This window comes from Penicillium digitatum, chromosome 1 (assembly GCF_016767815.1).
Source record: "Penicillium digitatum chromosome 1, complete sequence".
Classification (NCBI taxonomy): domain Eukaryota; kingdom Fungi; phylum Ascomycota; class Eurotiomycetes; order Eurotiales; family Aspergillaceae; genus Penicillium; species Penicillium digitatum.
In genome coordinates this window covers 2,921,337-2,944,340 of record NC_089384.1, presented here as the reverse complement: position 1 = coordinate 2,944,340, position 23,004 = coordinate 2,921,337, and the positions used below count along the sequence as shown (strand labels likewise).

The window sequence follows — 23,004 nt, the reverse complement described above, 5'->3', positions numbered from 1 at the left end:
TAGACTTTCGGTTGCTCTGATAAAAGAAGAGAAACAAAAGGGTAAAGTGAGAAGACAGCCTTCTTATGTATGCATCGAAGATTTTCAAAGGTTGATACGGGCCCCTCTGCTCTCTACGCACGACAAGCCCTGTGGCAAGTGTTCTACACCCAGGAGAACTTCCCGTTTGGGATACTCCGACCACACGTGCTGGTCCTACTCGCAATGGAAGCCCATGAATCACCGTTCGTGGGCTTGGCACAAAGTAAATGTAGCAAGGCCTAGCCAGGAGGGAAAATATCACGTTTCCGCAAGCCTGTGATCTCAAGCAAATTGGACGATGTCTTGGCAGTAACCTGGGCGGAACTTTGTATGTTGAGATATACTATGGAAGAGATCCAGATTCGGTCTAGATCCAGTGGAATTCGATGGAAATGACATCTGATTGGCTCAGAGGACACGGCCATTGGAGGGTTGAGGCTCTTGGCGGGGGTGGGGGTATACGGCCCGCCTCTGCCTATGAGAGCACTGTAAGTCCACACGTGGGTGTGCAAGAGGCCTGTCCCCGGAATATCTCTCGAGGTCTCTCGCATGGCTTGCTTATCTTCTAGAATTTATCCTTGCTGTTTGCAGGTTTTACTCTTGCCAAGCTGGTGGATCGGGTGTTCCGAGGCGAGCGCACGTGCCCTTCGCGTTGTAGGAATCTACAACGGTTGACATCCAGAAGCAATTTGTAGCGATGAAAAGGAAAAAAAAAGGACCAGTGAGGTATCTGACTCTCAGTTCGGTACCCCAATTCCAAGGTATTTGCCAGCCCAATCCAATTTCATCTGCAAGATAACCATCTGTCCACGTGCAAGGTACATAGGACTACATATCACGAATGAGAACCGAAATATTAATAATATCAAACGATGGAAGATAACAGAAGAGAGCATACGATAATCCCTGCGTGAATTTCTATGCTTTTGCCCCACTCATTAGAGGCGTTCGTACCTGTTCAATTCTCCGACCTAGAGCTGGTCGACCTCAGCTATGCTTTTCGCCATGCTGGATTTTGGTAATCCCCTTAAGAGCAACAGAGCAGAGGGCTCAGATGGCATTCCCAAGTGATTCAAACAGAACACCTTGGCTAGCCTCAACCAAAGAAGCGGGCAAACCGAACAGTTACGCATTTGTTAGATCATCATTGAACAGTGGAAAGTATGGCAAGATATTGCTTCTTGTGAATTCAGACACATCGAAGCATTTCATATTGGGATTGACTCAATACAGGCTGAGTAAATATGCTTTGTCAGCTCTACAGCCACACTCTCGCTCACCGGAATGGCCCTTCTCAACACCCACGCGAACCGTATTCTTAACTCGATCCTTCCCGTTGTTCACATATCAAATGTCGTCTCATGAACATCACCTTCGTCACGTATAGGCTGCTTTGCCGACCGAGGAATCGACCAAAGGCCAATCGTCCAGGTGTCGTCTGAGCATGATTCAGATCTATCAATTTTTGCCGCAGACTTCGAAGCTCGCAATGCTGGGAGTGAAAGAGCAACAGAAACGGCGCTAATCTCTGACCACCACAACGTACGGAGAATGAAGGTGCGCCCATCCGAGTGTTGGAGGGCGACTAACAATTCTGTGCTCTGTGAGTTAGCAGGCAGTGGTCGAGAAAATGGCAATTGCTTACAACATTGCACTAAAGGGATCGATGTTACCAATTCCATTTCGTTCCCTGCCCATGAAAAAAAGAACAAGAACCGACGCACAGAGCTCCCACGCAAAGTAAAAACGGCAGGGCTGGCTCTCTTGATAGCTTTTCCAGCAGCGAGAAGACAACGCAATCGAGTCGCAGACAACAGTGAGCACAAAAGTCGAAACTGAAGAAAATCACCGAGCTCGTGCATTTGCCCCCTGCGCCGCTTCACAGAGCAGCGAAGGGTACACTATACAGAGCGACAATTATTGTCTGCAATACAGACACATCCGTTACAAAAGCGAAGTTAAAACGAAGATAGGAGGTGAATCGCGAGATGAATCGCGAAAGGAACATACACACAAGTTGAGCTCCGACAAGCTACTTGGACAAGTGCACCAAGGTTTCCCAGTATTTGTTTATGCTGCAGGATGCTGGCCAGAGCCGAAGGCGTAAGACTAACTGAAAATGCTCTTTATCGATTGATATTTGATCTAATGCTGTCTCTATCGATCGGTCGTTCTCAGAGTCAACATTTCCATTGTAGTGGGGAGCTGGGTACAGAAATGCCCCAGCCGCAACCTTGCTCACTCACTTTGAGCGACTCAAACTAAGAGTGATCCTGATAAGGGACTACAATATCGAGAAAGTGAATGCTAGAAAAGAGTGGGTATTCAAAATCCAGTTACGGCTATTCCGTCCGAATGGCCTTGCAAGATTCAAAAATGTTCGTGCAATTAATCGAAAAAAGGAAGAAAGGAAAAGAAAGGGAAATCACCGACCGCGCAAGCGGTCCCGCAGCCTCCCGCAGCCTGTCATTGGTTTCTCAACAACGGCAGTGGGAATAGCTTGCAAAAGGAACCCGATGGGAATAGAGATTGCACCAAGCACGATAGAATATGCCCATTGGTCGCCAGTCAACTGCGTGATTGAGAATGCCCGCCCGCCAACGAACATAATCAGGATTTGAGCGCCCATCATGACAGAAGTAATTGCTATGAAGAGCCAGTTGTGATGAATTCCTTCGACGAGGTTAAATGATCGCTCAACTTGTCGATTGCTGTTTTTGTGTTAGCAATGCCCCAAAAATTAAGGCAGTCTTAGCATACTTGTACATGTTGAATATCTGCATCCAGACATATGTGTTGAAAACAGCAGTATGTAACTGTGATGTTTGAATAGTGTTTTTATAGGAGAAGATAGAAGAGCCCGCGAAGTACAGAACGAGTGTTACTATCATCTGATACACAGATTGACCAATGATCATCTTCCACATGGTAGGAGTAATCAAAGGTGTCGATATTGGTTCAGGTTTACGGTCAAGGATCCGGCGAGGAGGAGGGTCGGTTGCTAGTGCCAGAGCTGCTAGCGTGTCTTGAAACAGGTTTACCCACATGAGCTGCACTGGTGTCAGTACCGACTCCTGCGATGAGTTGGCCACCGCCGAGACAAATGCCAGACCCACGGAGGTGAAGGTGATGGTAATTTGAAACTGAAAGAAGGATATCAGATCAACCGGATAATTCTACGATTTGTTGATAAAACTTTTAGCTTACCTGCAAAAACTTTTTGACGGCATCGTTGACTGCCCTTCCCCACATGATAGCCTTGACAATCGAAGAAAATGTATCATCCATCAAGACAATAGAGGAAGCTTCGCGAGCAATTTCAGTGCCAGAAATTCCCATCGAGAATCCGACATCAGCAGCTGCGAGGGCAGGGGCATCGTTGGTGCCGTCTCCAGTGACGGCAACGATTCTTCCAAGATCCTTCAGACGCTGTACCAGAACCCGCTTATCATCTGGACGAGATCGAGCAAGGACCTTGAGACGTGGAACTAGCTCCCTCTGTTGTGATTCATCGAGCATACGGAACTTATCGCCTTCCATCACAAGATCATTTGGACTGCTGATGATTCCACATTCTTCTGCAATGGCTCTTGCTGTAAGAAGGTTATCACCGGTAACCATGCGCACAGCGACACCTGCTTTATGACTGGTCTCTACGGCGCCCAAAGCCTCTGCCCGGAGAGGGTCTCGCAGGCCCAGAATTCCTTGAAATGTAAGCCCTTTCACCAACTCCTCGAAGTCGACGGTTTCTTCCTCGCGTCTGAAGGGCAAAAATTCCACATCCCGGAAGCAAATCGCAATTGTGCGCAAGGATCTTGATGCATATTGAGAAATCGCCTGGCGTATCTCGTCAATGCAATCTTCCCTAACAGGAGCGGTACTCAGCCCTTGCATTGGCTGTACAACTGTGGCTGTGCACTTTTCAAGGAGAATCTCAGGAGCACCTTTCACATATGATCGATATAAGCCACTGGCCAGTTTGACAACTGTGATCATATATTTGCGAGAAGTATCAAAAGGTAAAAGACCAACAACGTCCGCACTAGCACGATCAAAGTCAAGCTGACCTAACTCGAGATAATCCCGGGAGAATCTCAGTAAGGCGGCCTCAGTTTGGGATCCAAGAAACTCCCGGCCTCCATCATATTGGCTTTCAATTGCGGTTGAGTTGATCGCGATAGACTGCCTCAATAGCGACTTCGATTGACCAGAGAAACGACTCATGCACTTTGCCACAGACGAGAACTTATCTTCATCAAAAAAAATTGGACTGCTAGCCCGATCAGTATACTGCAGGGTAGCACCGAAGAAACCCGAGACGACAGTCATCTCATTCTGTGTCAACGTCCCCGTTTTATCTGAACAGATATCCGTGGCTTGTCCCATCGTCTCGCATGCTCGGAGCTGTCGAACCAAGTTGTTGTCTCTCATCATTCGAGTAGTGGCAAATGACAACGCAAGTGTAACTGCCAAGGGAAGTCCTTCCGGGACTGCGATCACAACGACGGTCAAAGCCAGAATGAAGACATTCAAAAAAGATTGTCCCCTTTCCGAGGCGGACTCGGTGCTATTCCGGAGGCCAACGCAGAATTTGATGAACAAGATTACGAACAATACAAGCGCCGCAAGTGCACCAAAGCGGGCGATATTCTTTGCAAGATTACTGAGCCGTACTTGAAGCGGAGTGAACCCTGGATCTGTGTCAAGAGAGAGAAGGATTCTTCCGTAGCTTGATTTCGTGCCTGTAGCCAAGACGAGGTACGCGCCGACGCCTTCCACGATCTTAGTGTGAGAAAGAATGAAGGGATCGATCTCATGAGAGTCTTTAGGGAGAGCTGTCTCGACAGCGCTCTTAGCGACCGGATCAGACTCGCCAGTTGCCGAGGACTCATCGCATTTCACCTGATGACCCCATATCAATACCCCATCAGCAGGCACGATGTCCCCTGGACTGATGTGGACAACATCACCAACAACAACCTCAGAGATGGGAACTTCATCAACCCTCGCAGATCGAAGGACCCAAACATTACGATCTTGCTGCTTCTTATTCAATTTCCGGAATTTGTGCTCCTTTTGGAAGTCATTCGCGGCACCGGCGAGAGTAATGACGATGATGGCGACAAGGATGGCAACACCCTCCACCCATTCAACGGGCGGGTCATCAGCAGTATGCTTGGTTCCGAATGTCTGGTACAGTCCCAAAGCAAGTGAGATAACAGCAGCCCCAGTCAGAAGAAATAGGACGTGGTCGTTATAGGCTGCCCACATCAATGACAGGAAGCTCGGGGACGGTTTTGTAGGCAGGCGGTTGTCCCCGAAGAATTTCTTTCTATCGACGAATACATCATAACAAAGCTCTGTCGGGATAGAGAGCTCAGCGGCAGTAGTATTTTCTATTGGCGCAGTGCTTGTAGTACTAGCAGCACCTAGGCAGGTCTCGTCCAGGCTCAGGCCGGTGCGGATGTCGGTTCGCAGTCCTTCCTCCAAACCTTTTATCCCACCGAGTGAATGAAACTTCTGGAGATCTTTGGATTGTACAAGGTCGCTTAACTTCTCAGGATCAAGGGAAAATGCCGAAAAAGTCGACCGAGTGGATTGTTCCGTGACACGTTCTGATCGCGGGCTCTTCTGTGTATGGTCAGTAAGATGAATTTTCAGGTCTCATCATCGTTGAACTTGCTATTCGTGACCAAAAAGGCATAGAAGACCCATTGGTCCCTGAAGCCGGCATCATTTCATTGAGAATGTCATCGGGGGGAACTAGATAGATAAAATGAGATAGGATATCTGGAAGTGAATGATTGCTCTGGCAAAAATACAAATACGTGTTAAGGGAAAGACATCGTAAAATACAGCTCGGTGCATCTTGGGGGATTTCAAATTGGTTGCCATGTACAGATCAGTAAGGTCTATAATAATTATTAACAATGATCCAAAGAACATGATACAGGTTGTCAATTTTGGTTTCAATTTTTTCATGATACGTTAGTTTGTGCTCATACAGTGACATCTGGGAGACATGCTACGCTACCTGGGGTCCACACCATTCTGTGTATATGATCAAGGGCGTATATCAACCGGAGATCATTCAGTCGGTCATTAAGTTAGTGCCTTCCCTTTTAGGTCTTTTGACTAGCCATGCCGATGTTCGGGCATGCAGCTTGACTATCTACCAAAATCCATTCCAAGGTAGGCAACTAGGTATCTCACAGGGATATGCTGTCTATTGCACGTCCTTCAGGCAAGCCTCAGAGATTACACAAAAGGACAGGTCTTGGCAAGGAGGCTGTGCAAAACAGAAGACAAGTCAATGCCCAAGGCTAGCTGACCCCCTCAGCCCAAGTGGATCAAAAGCTGACATTTTGTCCTTGAGCTCAAATGATTCAAAATGGACAACATTGGTCAATACTGGCTAGGTATAGACTAGGTCATTCGGAAACGCGCCTCCACATTCCAAGCCCCAGAAAGAGTCTAATTCAACGTGCGCTGTGCATTCTGATCTGCCGCCTTTACCCACGCCACTCTCCTTAAATCCTCCAGCGCCGCTATGGTATCTGGATGGTCTGTTCCAAATGCTCTTTCCCTGCGAGAATATACCGTTTCAGCCATTCTACTAGCGATCTCCCACTTGCTTTGCGACTGATATATGAAGCCCAGATTGGCCATCGCGCTGAGTGTGTGCGGATGGTCTTTGCCAATCGTCTCTTCCATCAAACGCAGAGACTGAGCGGCGAGGATCTCGGCATCTGGCGATTTTCTCATCATTTGGTATGTGACTGCAAGATCCACCATAGCTACCAGTGTGTGTGGGTGACGTTCCCCAAGGACCTCTTTCATCCCAGCTATTGCTTTCCCTCCAAGATCTTTGGCTTCTTCTAGGCGACCCTGATTGCGATATGTTGAGGCAAGGTTGCTGATAGACATTAGGGTTTGGGGGTGTGTTTCGCCGAGCACGGCCTCACTGCTAGCCACAACTTCTTTCTCAAGGCGCTCAGCATCCGACCACCGGGCTTGTTCACGACATGTCGATGCTAGATTGGCCATAGAGGTCAAAGTGAAGGGATGGGCTGTCCCAAATATGTCACGACTGACAGCAACGACCTCCCGTTCTAGCTGTTCGGCGGAATCCAGCCTCCCCTGGTCTCGGTAGGTCGACGCAAGTGTAAGTTTCCAGTTTAACAGCGAGGCATCGGTCGGAAATAGTTCTCTTTCCCCAATTTCGACCAGTTTGCGCGAAATTGACTCAGCCTCTTGATACCGACCGAGATTGGCATACGATATAGCCAAGTTAGACATTGACCCCAAGGTGGATGGATGCCTAGGACCAATAGTATTCCTCTTCAACTCGACAATCCTCGCATCAAGTTTCTGAGCATCCAGCCAAAGCCCTTGACTCCGATACGTGCAAGCTAGATTCGTCATCGAAGTCAATGTCTGGGGGTGCGTCTCGCCAAGAGTCTTTTGTCTCAACTTGGTCACCCGGGCAGAGAGAGCAGCAGCCTGATCCAGGTGCCCTCGACCCCAATACGCCGAAGCAAGATTGTGCATCGCTGTCATAGTCATGAAGTCTTGTTCTCCTTTTAGGCTCTTGCAGGAGTCCAGCACCAGAGTGGCCAGATCTTCGGCAACAATCCATGATTTGGCTTGCATCCACGTTTTCACACAAGCTGCTAGCTCTTCGAGTGTTATTGTTGTTGCATCAGAACCCGTTCCTGCTGCGAGTATCCTATTCCCCGCTGTTGTCATTGCCGACTCCAGGTCTGTGGCCTCGGTCGTCCAACTTCGGCCATGGTAGGTGGCTGTGAGTTCACTGACCTCCCTCTGGAGCGACTCGAGGGAGGGAGGGCGGTTATCCATAGATCACAGGCAGGGCAGCAAGGAGTTTTCAACTCTGGGGCAGTTTGATGGTTTTTTTTTTTTGTGTGGATGGCCTGATAGGCGGGTTCTTGATCACTTACCCGTAATGGAGGTTCTTTGGGGTTGTCGATTGATTAGATCGTGATGAAGACAGGCTTGCGCGACCGATCTGCGACTCTTTCAAAGGAGAATAACGATTATGAGCCGTAAACGCATTGACAAGGTGGGTGTGGGGAGACACGAACGCTCCGGTTAATGACAATACAGAGCAGAGAGGGGTCAAATGGAGACGGTGTTCGCCGAGTAATCATTGTAAGGTAATGTAGCGATCGTCATTCCACATAATCGAAACATTTATAGCTCAACCCTGCATAGTATCTTATAAGGCTGAGAACTGTATTCCCTATAGGAAATGCTGTTGCCTGACAGCTGCATACCGTATGTATACACAACACTGCACCAAACGGGCAAATGCCGGCTTCAGCCCTATCAGGTAATCCAAAGTCCACATGTGGAGACGAGGTAATTCAGTTTCGCGCTAGTAATAGGGCTGTAACTTCAATTAAGGCTGAAAGTAACTAGTACCCGATTTTGTACCGTGGTAACGTTTGAAACAGAACTGTCGGGGACGAACATCTGAACTCAGGTGATCCCCGGGTCGCATCTTACTCAAGTTTCAGCATTCAGAGGTTGCCCGGATTCCTTCAGATTCATCATGTCTCGCCGAGGCACCCACCCAGAGTCTTGTGGACCAGAGTCCAGTCACCAATCGCGTCAACAAATTCAAGATGCAGAGATAGACCCGTGGACTCACATCCAGGGGTTCTTCAAGATGCCATTGCAAACAGGACTGAATACACTGAATAAAAATCATGGATGGCTGGTGATGGCCCTGGTACCTCTGGCTGGTCTTGCAAAGATCCTTCATTGGAACCCGATCATAGTTCTCGTGGTGAATATCGTTGCCGTCATCTTTTTGTCGCAGGCAATATCTATCTCATCCGATGAGCTCTCTGCACATCTCGGAGAGCTGCAAGGGGCACTGCTCAGTGCTACATTTGGAAATACAGTAGAGCTCACGGTGAGTCGCAATTTTGCTCCGAATGTCGAAACGCCAGAATGCTCACTCAGCCCAGGCAGGAATTCTGGCTCTGGTTCATGGAGAGATTCCATTTGCGCAGTCTGTTATGGTTGGCAGTATTCTCTCGGACATTCTACTTGTAAAGTCTCAACAATTTTGGATATCCCAATGCAGACCAAGATCATCCGACTGACAGCCAAATCTAGGTCTTCGGCTGTTGTCTCGTCACAGCTTCGTACAACAAGGAAGTTTTGGAGTTCAACAGCGCTCTTGCAAAGACCCTGTCTTCTTTGATGATGATCACAGCCGTGGCGATGCTTCTTCCAACGGCTCTGTACTCGACTTTCCCGGCATCCGAGATCGATGACAGAGTGCTATCTTTCTCACGAGGAACGTCATTCGTGATGCTTGCGCTCTACGGAGGTTACCTCTACTTCTACCTCGGGACTCACAAGCACCTCTTTCTTTCCAATGAGAGCGAATCTAGTGATGCTGATGAAAACCACGGAGATTCATCCCCCGCCGCCAGCCCAGCCGGCTTGGCTTCATCAATGATCCGATTGATAACTGCCGTGGCTGCAACCGTCTTTTGCACAGAGCTCCTGCTAGAAAGTATCGGCGACATGACACAGACGCTCGGACTCTCTGAAGTTTTCATCGCGATCGTTTTAATTCCAATTGCTAGCAATAGCACCGAGGGAGTTACTGTCGTTACGGCATCCCGTACAGGAGACACAGACTCTGCAATCCGGGTTATCATTGACAGTCTCCTGCAGATTGGTCTATTTGTCATACCCTTCTTGGTGATTATCGGCTGGTGCATTGCTGAACCGATGACGCTTTTCTTCGACTCGTTCCAGACGGTTGCCATGTTCCTTGCAATTCTGGTAGTAAATCATCTACTTCGTGATGGACAGTATGCTTCCATCCATGGTGCGATGCTAATTGCACTGTAAGTCTCCCTAGATTCTTTGCCGAGGTCTAATCATCCTTTGCTCATACTTAATTATAGATACTCTAGTCTAGTTGTGGCGTTCTACGCGCGCTAGATTGGCCAAGGGGTTTGCCATCTCAATTCAACTTTAGGAGATACGCCAAGTAACGAATGATGTAATATATCAGGACTGGAGGAGCCTAGGCGCCTAGGAAAATCACATTGACCGGTACCTCAGGCCTAACAAAGAACGAGAAAGTGATGATTATGTATCTGTTAAGAGAAAGCCAAGTTAGAATCGACGAACACCAAGCTCAACAAAGCGATACGAGCGACTCACGTTCCAATCAACATCAACCCCTCGAAGTAATTGCTCCGCCCATCAGACATGAGATAAGTCATTACCACAACACTAAGTAAAAGCGTCGTAGCTTCAAATCCATCAAACCTGAGAATGAGCGGCTGGTCGAAAGCCCAACCAATGAGAACCAACAGCGGAGCAATAAGCATTGTGACCCGCAAAACATTGTTAATAACCGCTCTAATCCCAAGTTCAATCTGACTGTAAGACCGAGATCCCACCACAATGGAGTGATACTTGACCGAGTTCCCGAGTAGGGGAACAAGCGTTACAGCAAGGAAAGACTGGTTCATACCCGTGATTGCAGCAGCCCCGTTCAAATTGACGACTATGAAATAAGTGCACGCCAGCGCAGAAGTGGACGCAGCTACTAGGAATATAGCTGCTGCACCCTTGGCGATATACGGCTGCGGGATCTGGACCTCGACGATCTGGCTTTGGCGAGACTGATGGCCGCTGTGGGTGTGATCTCGCTGACTGAATGGGGTGCTGGCAAACATGACTGCATGGGTGCCGAGCCGGAAGACGAGAAACGTAAGGTGTAGAAGGGTGAGGATAATGGCTGTCACGCGTTGCGTTAAGAGGAGTTGGTCTTCCGAGGTGGTTTTGGCGGATGGAAAGACGTCCATGATGGTTGGGAGCGCGAGGAGGATGAAGACAACCATCATGAGGGATGAGAGGACTGTTGTGAGGGTTCGATCAAACCAGAGACGCTTTTGGTCATAGCCCGAGACGAAGATGGTGCTGCCAAGCACCTAGATGCACAGTTTGTATCAACATGGCATCAGTGTTTAGATTTGATGCCGGGATTTACCAGTAATAAATTGCTCAAGACACTTCCAAGTATCACGGACTGAGAAATATGTGGTTGCTTCTGGAGGATCGCATTGATTCCTATCTGGAGAAACGTCGTCAGTCTATGGTTGAATTGAAGATGGAGTTCCGGGGCATCACCATCAATTCGACTGAGTTTCCCAGTGTTGATTTCACTACTTCAATGACAGCTCGGCTACCACCTAGAGCCAGCGCATTGACTGATCTGTTAATCCATAATGTAAGTGGAATTAGAGAGACAATGTTGAGAGTGAAGATGGCAGCACTGTTCCACTTCAGGGCTCCTCCAGTGATACCAATGAGAGGCATCAAAAGTGACAAGAGGCCTAGGTGGTGCTGGACCTGTGCCATGATGGAGTTGCAATATACCATAGTTGAGCCTCGATTGGGAGACATGATCCATCGAGGGAAAAAGGTGCAGTTGAGAGAATTCGCCCGTCTTTCCAAAGTGCACACCAGTAAATGAGGCCCGGTGTATCACCGTAATATTTCCAACCACATCCTGTCACGTCTTGTAATAAATGGTAATAATCCGTTACCGACCAAAACATACCTGTATTTTAATCTGCAGGGGTCTTGAAGTAGAACAATCTTACGCAATCCCCCAGTTACACTAGTGTGTACGCAGATGCCTAGGACTCAAAAGGCAGGGGAGTATTACATGTACATCATCCCCCTCACCCTTCCGAGGTCGACCCCGATGTTTCTTAGTCTCTTTCCTCACCGTGATGAATAACACAGCTCACCCCCGGCTGCGAAAGTCAACCAAGATGGGCACCGAAATCATGGCTGCCTCTCTGGAATCAAGTATGGCAGCCCATGAGCAAGATGCATTACTCAGAGACGAGCCTGGACGCGAAAACAATGGAGAGGAACCTGCAGAGTTGCGTGACACAAACGACCCCGACTCGAAGCGCGTTCTGTTCGTAAGCAACTCTGTTTTACGTGTGATTAAGACTACAATGGGATGCAGCTATTCCAATTTGCTACTGCCGTTTGTGTTTTTAGGTTTAATTGCGGGGAGTCAAGGATGGGGTGACTCGATTTCCTTCGTGTTCAACTTCCTGGCGATTCTTCCTCTCGCTGCGTTGCTGTCATTCGCTACAGAGGAACTAGCCAAAAGCGTCGGACACACCATCGGAGGGCTTATAAATGCGACGTTTGGAAATGCCGTCGAAATGATTGTAAGTGTCTGGACATTTGATCCGCTGTTGAAGTGCGAAATTGACGTTAGCCATTGCACAGGTGGGAATCACTGCGGTCCGGCAAGGAGAAATCAGCATTGTGCAGTCAAGTATGGTGGGCAGTATCCTTTCAGGAAATCTTCTGGTAGGTTTGGTTTTTTGGTGCATGCTCACTGCCTCGGTTGTCTTGTCTACTTACCCGACATTTAGATCTTCGGTGTTTCCCTGTTCTGCGGCGGCTATGGAAAAGATGTGGTGAAATTCAACGTGGATGTCAGTGGGATCCTATCCTCCTTGATGGTGGTCTCCTCTGCAACATTGATCATTCCATCTGTCCTTTATTCAACCATACCGTCCAAGTCCCACGACGTGCAAGCCAGCGTCCTGGGTCTCTCCCGTGCTGCTTCCGTGGTCCTACTCATATTCTACCTGGTCTACCTCTACTTTCAACTGAGGAGTCACTCCGAGCTATTCCTCGACGATACACAAGAAGAGGAAGAAGATCGAGTGTTGGGTCCCTGGTCGGCAAGCCTCATTTTGATCCTTGCCACTCTTGGGGTCACAGTCTGCTCTGATCGTCTGGTGGACAGTGTCGATGGCTTTGTAGAACGGTGGCACGTGAGCCGGGCTTTCATCGGCTTGATTGTGGTTCCCATTGTCGGTAATGCAGGAGAGTTCAATACTGTTGTGAATTCTTCGATCAAGGGGAACATGGACCTCGCGATTGGTGTGATTGTGGGAAGTACGTTGCAAATCGCATTGTTTGTGAGTCCATTCCTGGTCATGTGTGGCTTGGTTATCGGGCAGCCCATGTCCTTGCGCTACAGTCCCTTCGAAACGGTGGTATTCTTCATCTCGGTAATAATCATGGACTGTTTGATCCGTGGAGGTCGATCAAATTATTACGAAGGATCTTTATTGGTTGGAACGTGAGTGCCTGCAAGAGTGTTCTGGATGCCCTCAGTCCTAATGGTTTTCTTCTAGGTATCTGATAATCGCAATTGCATTCTACGTCCACCCAGACGCAGTCGATGCACCCTTTGTTTAGCATGCTGCAGGGTGGTTACGATAAAATCTTCCCAGACATATCACATTCGGCCAACGTAGGAAATCTAAACCTGTCGCGAATGCCCCAAATATCAGAATATAGAAGCAAACTGATCTTAGAGCCACGGGCATCGACAGCCAAAGTGGAGTCACCTCGTAGGGCTGAAACTTGGCGCTGTGACCAGATGCACCATCTTCAATTTAACCAATCATCTTGATCGGCCCTCTTGACTCGGCTTTTGTCCGGATATTCCGGTGGAGACCGAACCGGAAATTCCAGGTGCAATGCCTCAAATACCTTTGGTATCAGTTCAAAGAAGCCTATCTTCAAGAGACATTCGAGCATCATTCACATCTGCAAGGATAAATTCCCCGGCTCACCGAGGGGGTGATCGGGCTGCAGACTTCCAGTTTTGTTAATTCTCTTAGACTCGTCATCTTGTGATCAGCTGCAGTAATTTGGTCTCACGAAATTATTGCTTAAGATGTTCAATGTCACATGCACCTCAGCTTAAACAGATCCATTTATAGAACTGCATCGCACGCCTTCCAAAGTACTGCCGAAACTTCAGTCAGGTACGATCAATCACAATTGCAGCGCTTAGTGTGGACTCAGAAAGGATGTTTTTCATTTAGGAAAAGTAGTCAACGGCCTGGTGTTTCCATATCCAATTTAGTACACCCCATAGGCTGGTCACCAACCAAAGAGCATCATTTAGCGCTGCGAAATGGCCCAGAATCATGTAGAATGCACCCATGGCCGAGTCACACAGAGTCAGGGCCTTGAGCAGGTCGGGGTATAAGAGTCCCTCCACTCACTCAGTCAAGGTATGTTCCTTTATCCCCCAGGGACCCGTCGACACTATTTTCTGATTGTAATCACATTCTGTGGGATCTCGATCTCTGCTCCCTATTCCTATTCCTACACTCCAGTCTTTCTCATCATGGGTCTTGTAAAGATCTTACTCAAAGTGATCCTCGTCCCAATCGTTATCCTCGTTGTCATTGCTGTCATAGTTTTCCTTCTCATAAAAATGCGCTGCGATCGCAAAAGGAAAGAAACAGAACTGGAGAAATCTTTCCAACCACCCCCTATACAGCAATGGGTGCCGTACGCCCCAGTCCGGCAACCAGCCCCAGCATATGTCAAAACACCGGGAGCGATGGAGCAAGGAATCGGAAATAGACCTTAATGGACTTTTCTTTTGTTTGGTAAGGATGTATTCAAAAGGATATTGATTATATTTGCTAACTGAGTGCTGGAAACTATTTCAGGCAACACACCATGGATGGACCGCCTCTACAAATTGAGGATTTTGTGTGAATTCTTGTCATTGAACGTTTAACTATTGATTCAAAATATAAGGGCAGATACATTGAATGCATTAGCAGTCATTGCACCTGTGTGGGTGGCTCTGTTTCACACTGCTGAAACTTGCACGACCTAGAGAGAACACCAATATTAATCCATGGCATCTTTGCTGTCGAAATGCAGCCTGTACATGGAATTCTGCGCTGTGTGATTGTGCACCTGTTAGGTTAGGAGTGTAGGTTATACGCGATATACAACGCCACGAGTCAGCAAGTCCAAAGGCCATTACCATCTTATGGCGTTGGTATTCTCCAAGTGGCGGGTACGGTACCCAAGAGTCTTGAGGCGAAAAATGATATTTGCCTCCGGGGATGGTGTCATTTACGAGACCAGTCAGGCTACTTTCACTGGCTATTTGCCCGAAGCGCTAGTCTAGAGGGCTCACCAGGTGGCCCTTTCCCCGTAGATTGTGTCAACTAAGCCTGGGCGCTCTTATGAAAGTGGCGGTAGCTCAGATATCTTACATAGATTTATATACCCCAGATGTAGAAAAGTGACTCCAGACTTTGCATCTCGTGGGATCCGCGTGTGGACCAGCCAGATAGATTCAAGGTACAAAGAACCCCTTGATGAATGATGCATGGACGAATAAGGATTTCATGTGATCATTGTAATCATTATGGGAGAATCGCAGAGTGCATTACATTGACATGAAAGTAGATGTTCACGCGGTCCTAACTTAAGACATTAAAGTCGCAAAAGAGAAGAGTTGATCTCAAATTCAATCCAACAGAACTAATGGCGTCCCAAGGTACAAAAGACCTGCTGGTCACCACAATAGTCTGCCCCGACCATAATTTCAGGTCCCCAAGATCCAAACCACAACGACCGCAAATCCATGGTGAGAAACAAGCAGGATCGAAGCAGGACAATTTTAAAAGGAGACTTGCTCAATGGTGTCACGACGCAGAACCTCGGCGTCTTCAGGCAACAAAAATCCGGCTTCAATCTGTCGCTGGATAGCTTCTCCCGCTTGACGACGATAGTTGGCTACCGTTTTGTAAATAGCCCACAATTTGACATCTTTAAAAGGGACCTCGGTGCCTTTCAATATATCAACTAGGTTAGACCAATTGAAAAGGAATATCGGGGACATGAGAGAATTACCAGTGTGCCAATGCGGATGTGGCTGAGGGGTCACATCAATGATCTTGGCAGTAGGGACGTCTGTATGAACGGTTCTGACTCCAGCAAGCGCATTTCCATACTCATCTCGCTCAACCTCCCCGGAAACGTCGATTTCAATCGTGGTACCACGCGGGGGAGCAACGCCCGTCGTTATCCATTTGTTCATAGCACCGAAGAGAGCATGGTAAACAAAGGAATTGGCAAATGTGCTCCACTGGGCGCCTTCCAGATCAATAACCGACAGACGCTTCTTGTCGGCCATGGAGAGGTATCGAGTCTCGCGATGAGACATACCTGAAACTTCGTAGAGCCGGAATGATCTGCTATCGGCACGGCGATGGGGAAGGTTCTCGCTTCCGTCGTAGAGTGCTTTGATATAAATGAGTTCGAATTCACCTAAAACCTCAATAATCTTTGCATCGCGCAAATCTGGAAGTGGGTTTCCACCATCGCATTGGCATGGCATGAATCCCTCAAATGGGGTGCCTCCATCGGGAAGTCGGAGATGGGTAGACTCGACGATGAACTTTCTTATCAAGTCTGCAGTTTGTGAAAGACCAGTCAGCACGACGTTCTCGGCCTTGAGACTTAGCTGTCCTGATCTCAAGGCATGTGATGCAGCTACAAGAATCTCCGGCGACTGCAAAGTGGCAGCCCACCACCTTTCCTTGAAGATCCTGTAGTTATCCCACAGCTCTTCGGCATTAGAGAAGGTGGGGATCTTGCTAGAGAACTCCTCCAGGGTACGACAAGGGATAAAGTGCATGTCTTTGTAGCGTTCGGGATCAACGTTTTTGATCTGGTCAATTGCCGCGGGTGCCTGCGAATCAACTTCCAGCCAGGCATGGCCTTTCGACTATTAGCTCAGAAAACGGGTCAAACTAGAACGCATGACAACTCACCATTGCGCATCAGCCATCGATTAATGAGGCGCCATATGGTTGTTCCACCCCACAGATGAGATGGTTCCGCGATAACGAGACCGGAAAATTTGCTAGGATCCGCAGGGCGACGAAGAAGAAGGCGTGTGCAGTACGAGTTGGCAACGGCAATGCCGGTCATCAGATATTCCTGGGAGACGAAATCATACACAGGAAGCAAGTCACTGTGATGGAGGTCATATGTGACGATCTTGGATGTTTCGGTCTCGGGTAGGAAAGAGACACTTGGCTTTGTAACTCTCACGTGCATTCCGCGTTCTTCCTCAGTTGCCATCTTGCCCGGCGTAATCTGTTCGTCTCTATTATGCTAAGGCTGCTGTTTTTTAGTTCTCCGAGTCTCAAATGGAGCATAGGGACACTCGGCACGTGTGATGCTTAGACGGACTCACGAACTAGGGTCAACAGTGACACGTGATGAATCGCGTCAGTTGGGTCAAGCTCGTGTTGGCCTTGCCTGAATAGGCCGGTGTCATTGAGAGTCGAAAGGAACACCGAAAGAAAAAAGAGGGAAGTGGAAGAGAAAAAAAAACCAAACTCGTCGATGAGGAAAGGTGGGAAGAGGACGGGTTGGAAGCTGGGACAAACAAAAAGACCACACCTTCCTCAAAAGCAGAGATATTCAAAAGACCAGGAGAGGTAAAGACATGTGTTCGTCATTTTTTCATCTAAATCAACACGAATATTTAAACTGCCAGATGGAGCACGTTCGAGAATTGGATTAGTTCAATATTTTACCAGACCGAAGAATATCTGCAGAATTTACACCAGCAAATCGAGCACATCCAGCCCCCAGAACCACTGTGAAATACCCATAGCCCCAACACTCATAGTCGCAGCCATGAGGAGGTTGACGCCATTGTTATCTAGCCAGTCGTGACCAGTTTCAAGACAACGACTTTCCTGAGTTTCCTCGGGGACATGTGTCACCTGGATGCCACGCAATGCAGCGTTGTGAATGCTACCAGTGGTTTTGGCAGTGCGATCACCAGTAAGAACCGACTTACCAGTGGAAGGGTGAATGAGAACCTAGAAAACTGGATTAGAACGTTGGAAACAGTGACCAGGGACACACAATCGTGAACTCACCTTCCTGCCACCATTCCCCTCTACAACCTTCCCGCTCCTCTTATCGACAACACTAGCCTGCAAAAGTCCACCAAGAACACTATCAAGGACACTACCCAATGTACCCCAAAGAGTCAAAGCGACGGTCCACAGAGCCCGATCCTTTAATCCGGCACTAGCGCAGAACGGAAGTACTGCAGCAGATGTCGCGGAAACAATGAACGACCCCAGAAGACCAGCCCCAAGACCAGTCGCGGTAACGCCACCATTTGTACCGGGAGGGACTTGACGTAGACTCAACGAAGTAATCAGGCGGGGTTTAGATTTCGAGAGAATGCCGAGCTCGGAGGAGAAGGTGTCTGCAGCGACAGCGGCGTAGTTTCTGCGGAGAGGAACATATTAGTTACATGATCTAGAAGAGAGGGAGTGCAGATATGGAATGTGAGATTGAGTGACTTACGCTACAATTCCGACGATTAAGATGTCAGCTGCATTCTGGCCGAGTGAGAAACATGATTTAGGGCCCGCTGTGTGGGCCAGAATAATCGCATGAGCGATTGACAATATGGTAGCGACAATGGAGTTTGCCAGAACTTGGAGATGGTTCCGGGGGCCTTCGCCGCCTGCTGTGCCGGTTGCCGAAAGTGTCAGACGAGACTTGACCTCTTGTTTTACCTGTCATCGCGATCTTGTAAGCTGCGCCCACGACATAGGATGTAGGCCGAAAATGTGACAACATGCAGCTTCGCTCGACATGTAGGTAGCTTCATACCTTTGTGACCTTAGTCCCGCCAAGATAGAATACTGCAAGAAGCGCGACTGGTGCCGACCATGGATGGAGAGCGTGTGCAAAGGCTGAACATCCCGCAACTACCAAACCGAGCGAGGTAAGGGACTTGCGCGACCAAGCTCGATAGACGAGTCCAAGCACAAGAGGTATAGCTATATATGGTTGCATTTCGTTGGTCTTGTGAGCTCGAGTACCGTCATCTGTTGGGATAGATGGTGAGGTTGAAGAGGCGTAAATGAAGAGGCACGGAGCTTGGGTGGAGTCCGAGATAAGACCATCCGCGAAGGGGCCAAAGGTCCAATGCCTGATTTGCAGGGTTGATGCCTTGAAACGCCCGAATTCTAGACCGCCTTCGACACCGCTCTATGCCGTGTACTGTGAATTGAAGCTATTTCCTACCACAGATACAAACTGCTATTCCTGCCCTACAAATCATCAATTTCTTCGAATCCCCGGCGCTAAAAATCCGATCCTGGAATTCTAGGATTTATCTAGCGTCAATAGCTTCATTTTCTCACCAGAGAGATTTGGTCGATCGCAATAGCTTCAACGCCTAAAAGTAGGTATATATAAGGGATTTGTGTGGGGGAATATTAGCTTTGATCTGTGAAAAGAGAGATTTTGCTTGTTAAGCCTCCTGTCATCGTGATTCAGGTATTTTTCTGACAGTCTAAAAGTGAGGCATAACTCAGGCATCAAACCCTGCAAATCAGGCATTGGACCTTTGGCTACTCTGCCCTTCGCAACCATCACATGATACCTTACAATTGAAGGACTGGACAACAGCAACAAAAGCAAAACTAGAGATTGCGAAGATTGTGTGGCTCAATTGTGGGCTATGATCTATTGGAGTTGGATGAACCCACCCAGCAAAGAGCGTAAAGCTCTTGATGGCGTCCGAACAAGGAAACAAGCCCCCCTGTAGGCGGAATAGAAAAAAAAAAAAATATTCTACCAGAAGGATGTTCCCCAAATCAATCAGTATCAATATTTAAGTAGGTATGGTATGTTCCGAGTCAATGTATAAACATCAAAAAAGTGTGCGCCTTTTCGCTCCTCGGGGTATGTCCAAAATCCAGGAAAATTAGTATACAGAACAAAAATCAAATCAAAATCAATGGCCAAGAAAACGGTAGCAAATCCAAAAGCGAAAAGAGAAGTTGCAGCTGTAAAGACCTCGGCATTTACTCGGCGGTCTGATCAAAGTGCGAGGCCGCTGCCGTCGCCGCTCCAGCGGTAAAGGGCTAGCACCTCGCGCCTCCGGGACTGTTGCTCGCCGAAATCCTCTGGGACACGGCCGCGGACTTGAGCCAGTGCCGAGCGCATCACTTTTCGGAACGTTCTCTGTAGAAAATTAGCTTCTGCGAATGTCAGCCTTGTTCAGGGGGAAACCATACCTGATATTCAGTGTTCAAAGTCACCACGCAGGCCTCATGCGCTCGTACGATTGTTTCGCAGGCTCGAACAACACTGGGACTGGCATCTCCTTGTAGTTTATCTGCAGTCAAGAGTAGCAAGAAGCTACCTTGCAAAAGATATATGCCAAAGAAGAAGGGCATGAAGCTCAAATCGGGGTCATATTCCAAAATGTCCGAGGCCGCCTCAGCAGAGCTGACTGCATGGCCCATGGCAGTGATAAACGACTCAGAAGAGATCCAGAGATCGTTATCGTCAAGCAGGTTGATAGGATCCCACTTTCCAGTCAGCAGAATGTGGAGCACATGCATAATGTGAGTGCCATAGGCAACCACCATCTTCGTATGAACAATGGACTCGCTCACATGTGATCCTACTGTGCTACTTGAACGACCCGAGGGACTGACGTGGTTGATATTGGAGCCTTCCCTTGTGGTGTCAGGCTCACCAGTCCCGAGAGTGATAGAGCTGGTACATCGAGCCTCGAACTCTTTCAGGCTCTGGGCGTAGACATCGAGCTGGCAGCTGATTTCCATTGCCTGACTTTCCCACTCGCCGCTGTTCCGAAAATGAAGACCGAAGCGAGGGTGGTTACGGGCATGTTGTAGATCCACAATCTCACCCAGGATGGACATCAGGGGCAAAAAATATCCAAACATGCTATGGCCAGTGCATTCCGATGATGGGCCAGCACGGCGATAGTTGAGAGAAGAAAAGTCGCCCGCTTGCCAGATGTCGTCGTTCATCGGCTGCAACAATCCCTCGCACTCTTTATCCAGCAAAGTCAAGGGTCGATTGTAACAAAGCGCCAGATGGCGATCTGTCGCATACAATAGCCACCAGATCCGCCGACGCTCCTCGCGTTCTTCCTCTGTGAGATTATTCACAGAGTTGCTTGGACCGTGGCCCAGTAAAGAAGACGGTTGCCTTTTGTTGCCATTCACATCAATATCCCCCTCACTATCCATTTCGCCGTCTTGACGGGTCGTCGCATTAGGCGGTAGTTCGCGGCCGAGTTTCAACTCTCGCGCGAGAGACCAGGCAGCTGTCCACCATCGCATACTTGCAGCCTTATATTCACTAGCAGACACGACAGTCGCCAAGTGAACATATGTAGCGACGTCATCCACTGCGCCAGTGGCACTACTCTGAGCACCCAGTTGATCCATGGAGACCCCAAAGCCACCGAGAGCCACCCCGTTGATCACCATATTAGCTGGATAATTGGGAGATGTTTCTCCAGTGGCAGGGCCATGGATTAGTGGCCGTAGTAAGCCAATAGTCAGCTCCAGAAGCTTTTGGCAGACTCGGCCTCGAGCTGAGGGGGGAGATGTCAAAAAAGCAGCTTCACTTGTTTGAGCTGCAACCCACAGCATGCTGGCAAGAAGTCCAGGGGTGCACGATCGCGGCTTTGTGGGATGTAGGAACGATTGCTTGCGGAAGACATAGCCAACCACATAGGGCGATGACGGAGAAAGATGTGAGGATGATGAGCTAGTGAAAAAGACATCAAGGAGATCGCAGGCGAGAGATTGAGGGATAATAGACATGATATGCGGAAGGACTGGTTGCAAGACCGGGTATCTCAATGAGCTGGAGAAAGGGGGCATACTGAAGGAAGGGAAGTTTGCGGGTGATGGGGAAGGGAGTGGCAACCAGCTAGGCGACTGCGCTGGAGGAGAGAAGCCCATAAAAGAAGCAGATGCGTTATCCGTCGAGTTTCCAATGCGGAAGTGGTTCATGGAGCTCGGATTCGCGTCTTGCGCATTCATCAAAGGATATGCACCATCGCTATACCCCGCAAACCCTTGAGGTTGAAGCATTGAAACCGGCGACCGAGGGTTCCCAGTTGAATTTTGCATCATTTGTATGGAGCGCATATCCGACACGGACATCAAGGGTCGGTGGGGTTCTTGGAGTGTTGCGTAGTTATTAAATGGCATGCCCGCCATGTTGGAACCCATCTGCTGCTGAGAAGGTGGTTGGACAGACGCTTGATTTTGTCGCATGGAAGATAAGCCAGCCATCTCCGTGTTGTGCAACCGAGATTGTGCGCCTTCAGCTAAAGTCCGCGCGACATCAAAGGCGCGATCGTAATGCTCGTTGGATTCATGCAGAGACTGTCCATTCGAAGACTGTCCTTTGACATACGTATTGTTTTTGTCGCCGCCTGCATCACTTTCGGTAATTCCAGTAGCGGCTATATCCTTTTTCGACGCTTTCCCACGCTTCTTGCGCTCGCGGGCGTACTCGCAGCTTAGTCCAAACTCTGGGAACTGTCAGTTCAACCAATGCGCAAATAGAGAGAGTCCGCTGGAAGGAAACCCGTACCAACACAATGCGCACAGGGGTTATGGCCATCACATTTGGTTCGCAATTGATTGCACTGGTCGCAGGCCCGGCTAATTCTTCGACGCGCCGGTGTGGCAGATGAATTTTTGCGAATAGCGGAGCGCGCCTCAGCAAGGGAGTCACGCAGTTCAGGATCCTTCAGACCTGAGTTGGAATCGTTGTTTTCGCTAAAGAGGACATGATGGGAATGTTGTAACGTCTTCAAGGCGAGATTGTTACTAGGGTCGGTCGGTAGGTCGGCAGCATTAGCCTCACGTGCTAGCTGGAGCCGTTCCAGCGCATATTGCGACCCCTCCGCAAGTGTGTCCAGCCCGTGTGATTGGGATTGTGTCATCCGTTCGGCTTGAGACGAAAAGGGAGAGTACAAATTGGCAGAGGAGAGGGAGGTCATCGACATGCTTCTCCGAGAAGGCGAAAACAGGGCTATGGAGACATAGAGGTACAGACCAATGGCATCTGGAATCTCTAGTCTATCAGATACAAAATTCCTGAGTCAAAGGTAGTAAATAGGGCGACCGAGAAGTCACAACGGCATTGCAGAAAGATGCGGAGAGAACGGCGAGTCGACCTCGGGCCTTTTTTTTTCTCCCCTCAGCGCTGCAAAGCTAGAGTTTCGCA

At 48.7% G+C, this 23,004-nt stretch overlaps 9 protein-coding genes across 9 annotated transcripts; 3 read left to right on the top strand and 6 right to left on the bottom strand.

The window, feature by feature from the left end:
• Window positions 1-1,026: 1,026 nt before the first annotated feature.
• Pdw03_3352 (uncharacterized protein) lies at window positions 1,027-1,860 on the top strand (the record flags this gene model as incomplete). The annotated part of the gene is made up of 5 exons (XM_066100466.1): window positions 1,027-1,088; window positions 1,162-1,182; window positions 1,255-1,259; window positions 1,409-1,624; window positions 1,682-1,860. 5 exons carry the CDS (start codon window positions 1,027-1,029, stop codon window positions 1,858-1,860), a joined length of 483 nt encoding a protein of 160 aa, XP_065955866.1.
• A 586-nt stretch (window positions 1,861-2,446) lies between these two features.
• Pdw03_3351 (ATPase, P-type, K/Mg/Cd/Cu/Zn/Na/Ca/Na/H-transporter) lies at window positions 2,447-5,758 on the bottom strand (the record flags this gene model as incomplete). The annotated part of the gene is made up of 4 exons (XM_066100465.1): window positions 2,447-2,732; window positions 2,782-3,164; window positions 3,229-5,652; window positions 5,705-5,758. 4 exons carry the CDS (start codon window positions 5,756-5,758, stop codon window positions 2,447-2,449), a joined length of 3,147 nt encoding a protein of 1,048 aa, XP_065955865.1.
• Window positions 5,759-6,495: 737 nt separating this feature from the next.
• On the bottom strand, window positions 6,496-7,881 carry Pdw03_3350 (Tetratricopeptide TPR-4; the record flags this gene model as incomplete). The annotated part of the gene is made up of 1 exon (XM_066100464.1): window positions 6,496-7,881. One exon carries the CDS (start codon window positions 7,879-7,881, stop codon window positions 6,496-6,498), a length of 1,386 nt encoding a protein of 461 aa, XP_065955864.1.
• Window positions 7,882-8,596: 715 nt separating this feature from the next.
• On the top strand, window positions 8,597-10,011 carry Pdw03_3349 (Sodium/calcium exchanger membrane region; the record flags this gene model as incomplete). The annotated part of the gene is made up of 4 exons (XM_066100463.1): window positions 8,597-8,962; window positions 9,018-9,101; window positions 9,169-9,914; window positions 9,975-10,011. 4 exons carry the CDS (start codon window positions 8,597-8,599, stop codon window positions 10,009-10,011), a joined length of 1,233 nt encoding a protein of 410 aa, XP_065955863.1.
• Window positions 10,012-10,096: 85 nt separating this feature from the next.
• Pdw03_3348 (Sodium/calcium exchanger membrane region) lies at window positions 10,097-11,442 on the bottom strand (the record flags this gene model as incomplete). Its single annotated transcript, XM_014676792.2, has 4 exons — window positions 10,097-10,169; window positions 10,237-11,012; window positions 11,072-11,155; window positions 11,212-11,442. The coding sequence occupies 4 exons, from the start codon at window positions 11,440-11,442 to the stop codon at window positions 10,097-10,099; spliced, it is 1,164 nt and encodes a 387-aa protein (XP_014532278.2).
• Window positions 11,443-11,819: 377 nt separating this feature from the next.
• Pdw03_3347 (Sodium/calcium exchanger membrane region) lies at window positions 11,820-13,323 on the top strand (the record flags this gene model as incomplete). The annotated part of the gene is made up of 4 exons (XM_066100462.1): window positions 11,820-12,275; window positions 12,337-12,420; window positions 12,486-13,204; window positions 13,260-13,323. The coding sequence occupies 4 exons, from the start codon at window positions 11,820-11,822 to the stop codon at window positions 13,321-13,323; spliced, it is 1,323 nt and encodes a 440-aa protein (XP_065955862.1).
• A 2,245-nt stretch (window positions 13,324-15,568) lies between these two features.
• Pdw03_3346 (signal peptide-containing protein) lies at window positions 15,569-17,037 on the bottom strand (the record flags this gene model as incomplete). Its single annotated transcript, XM_066100461.1, has 3 exons — window positions 15,569-15,738; window positions 15,802-16,671; window positions 16,725-17,037. The coding sequence occupies 3 exons, from the start codon at window positions 17,035-17,037 to the stop codon at window positions 15,569-15,571; spliced, it is 1,353 nt and encodes a 450-aa protein (XP_065955861.1).
• A 485-nt stretch (window positions 17,038-17,522) lies between these two features.
• Pdw03_3345 (DUF92 domain protein) lies at window positions 17,523-18,786 on the bottom strand (the record flags this gene model as incomplete). Its single annotated transcript, XM_066100460.1, has 4 exons — window positions 17,523-17,789; window positions 17,850-18,210; window positions 18,289-18,503; window positions 18,601-18,786. The coding sequence occupies 4 exons, from the start codon at window positions 18,784-18,786 to the stop codon at window positions 17,523-17,525; spliced, it is 1,029 nt and encodes a 342-aa protein (XP_065955860.1).
• A 1,032-nt stretch (window positions 18,787-19,818) lies between these two features.
• On the bottom strand, window positions 19,819-22,720 carry Pdw03_3344 (C6 transcription factor, putative; the record flags this gene model as incomplete). Its single annotated transcript, XM_066100459.1, has 3 exons — window positions 19,819-19,962; window positions 20,016-22,303; window positions 22,366-22,720. 3 exons carry the CDS (start codon window positions 22,718-22,720, stop codon window positions 19,819-19,821), a joined length of 2,787 nt encoding a protein of 928 aa, XP_065955859.1.
• Between the last annotated feature and the right edge of the window lie 284 nt (window positions 22,721-23,004).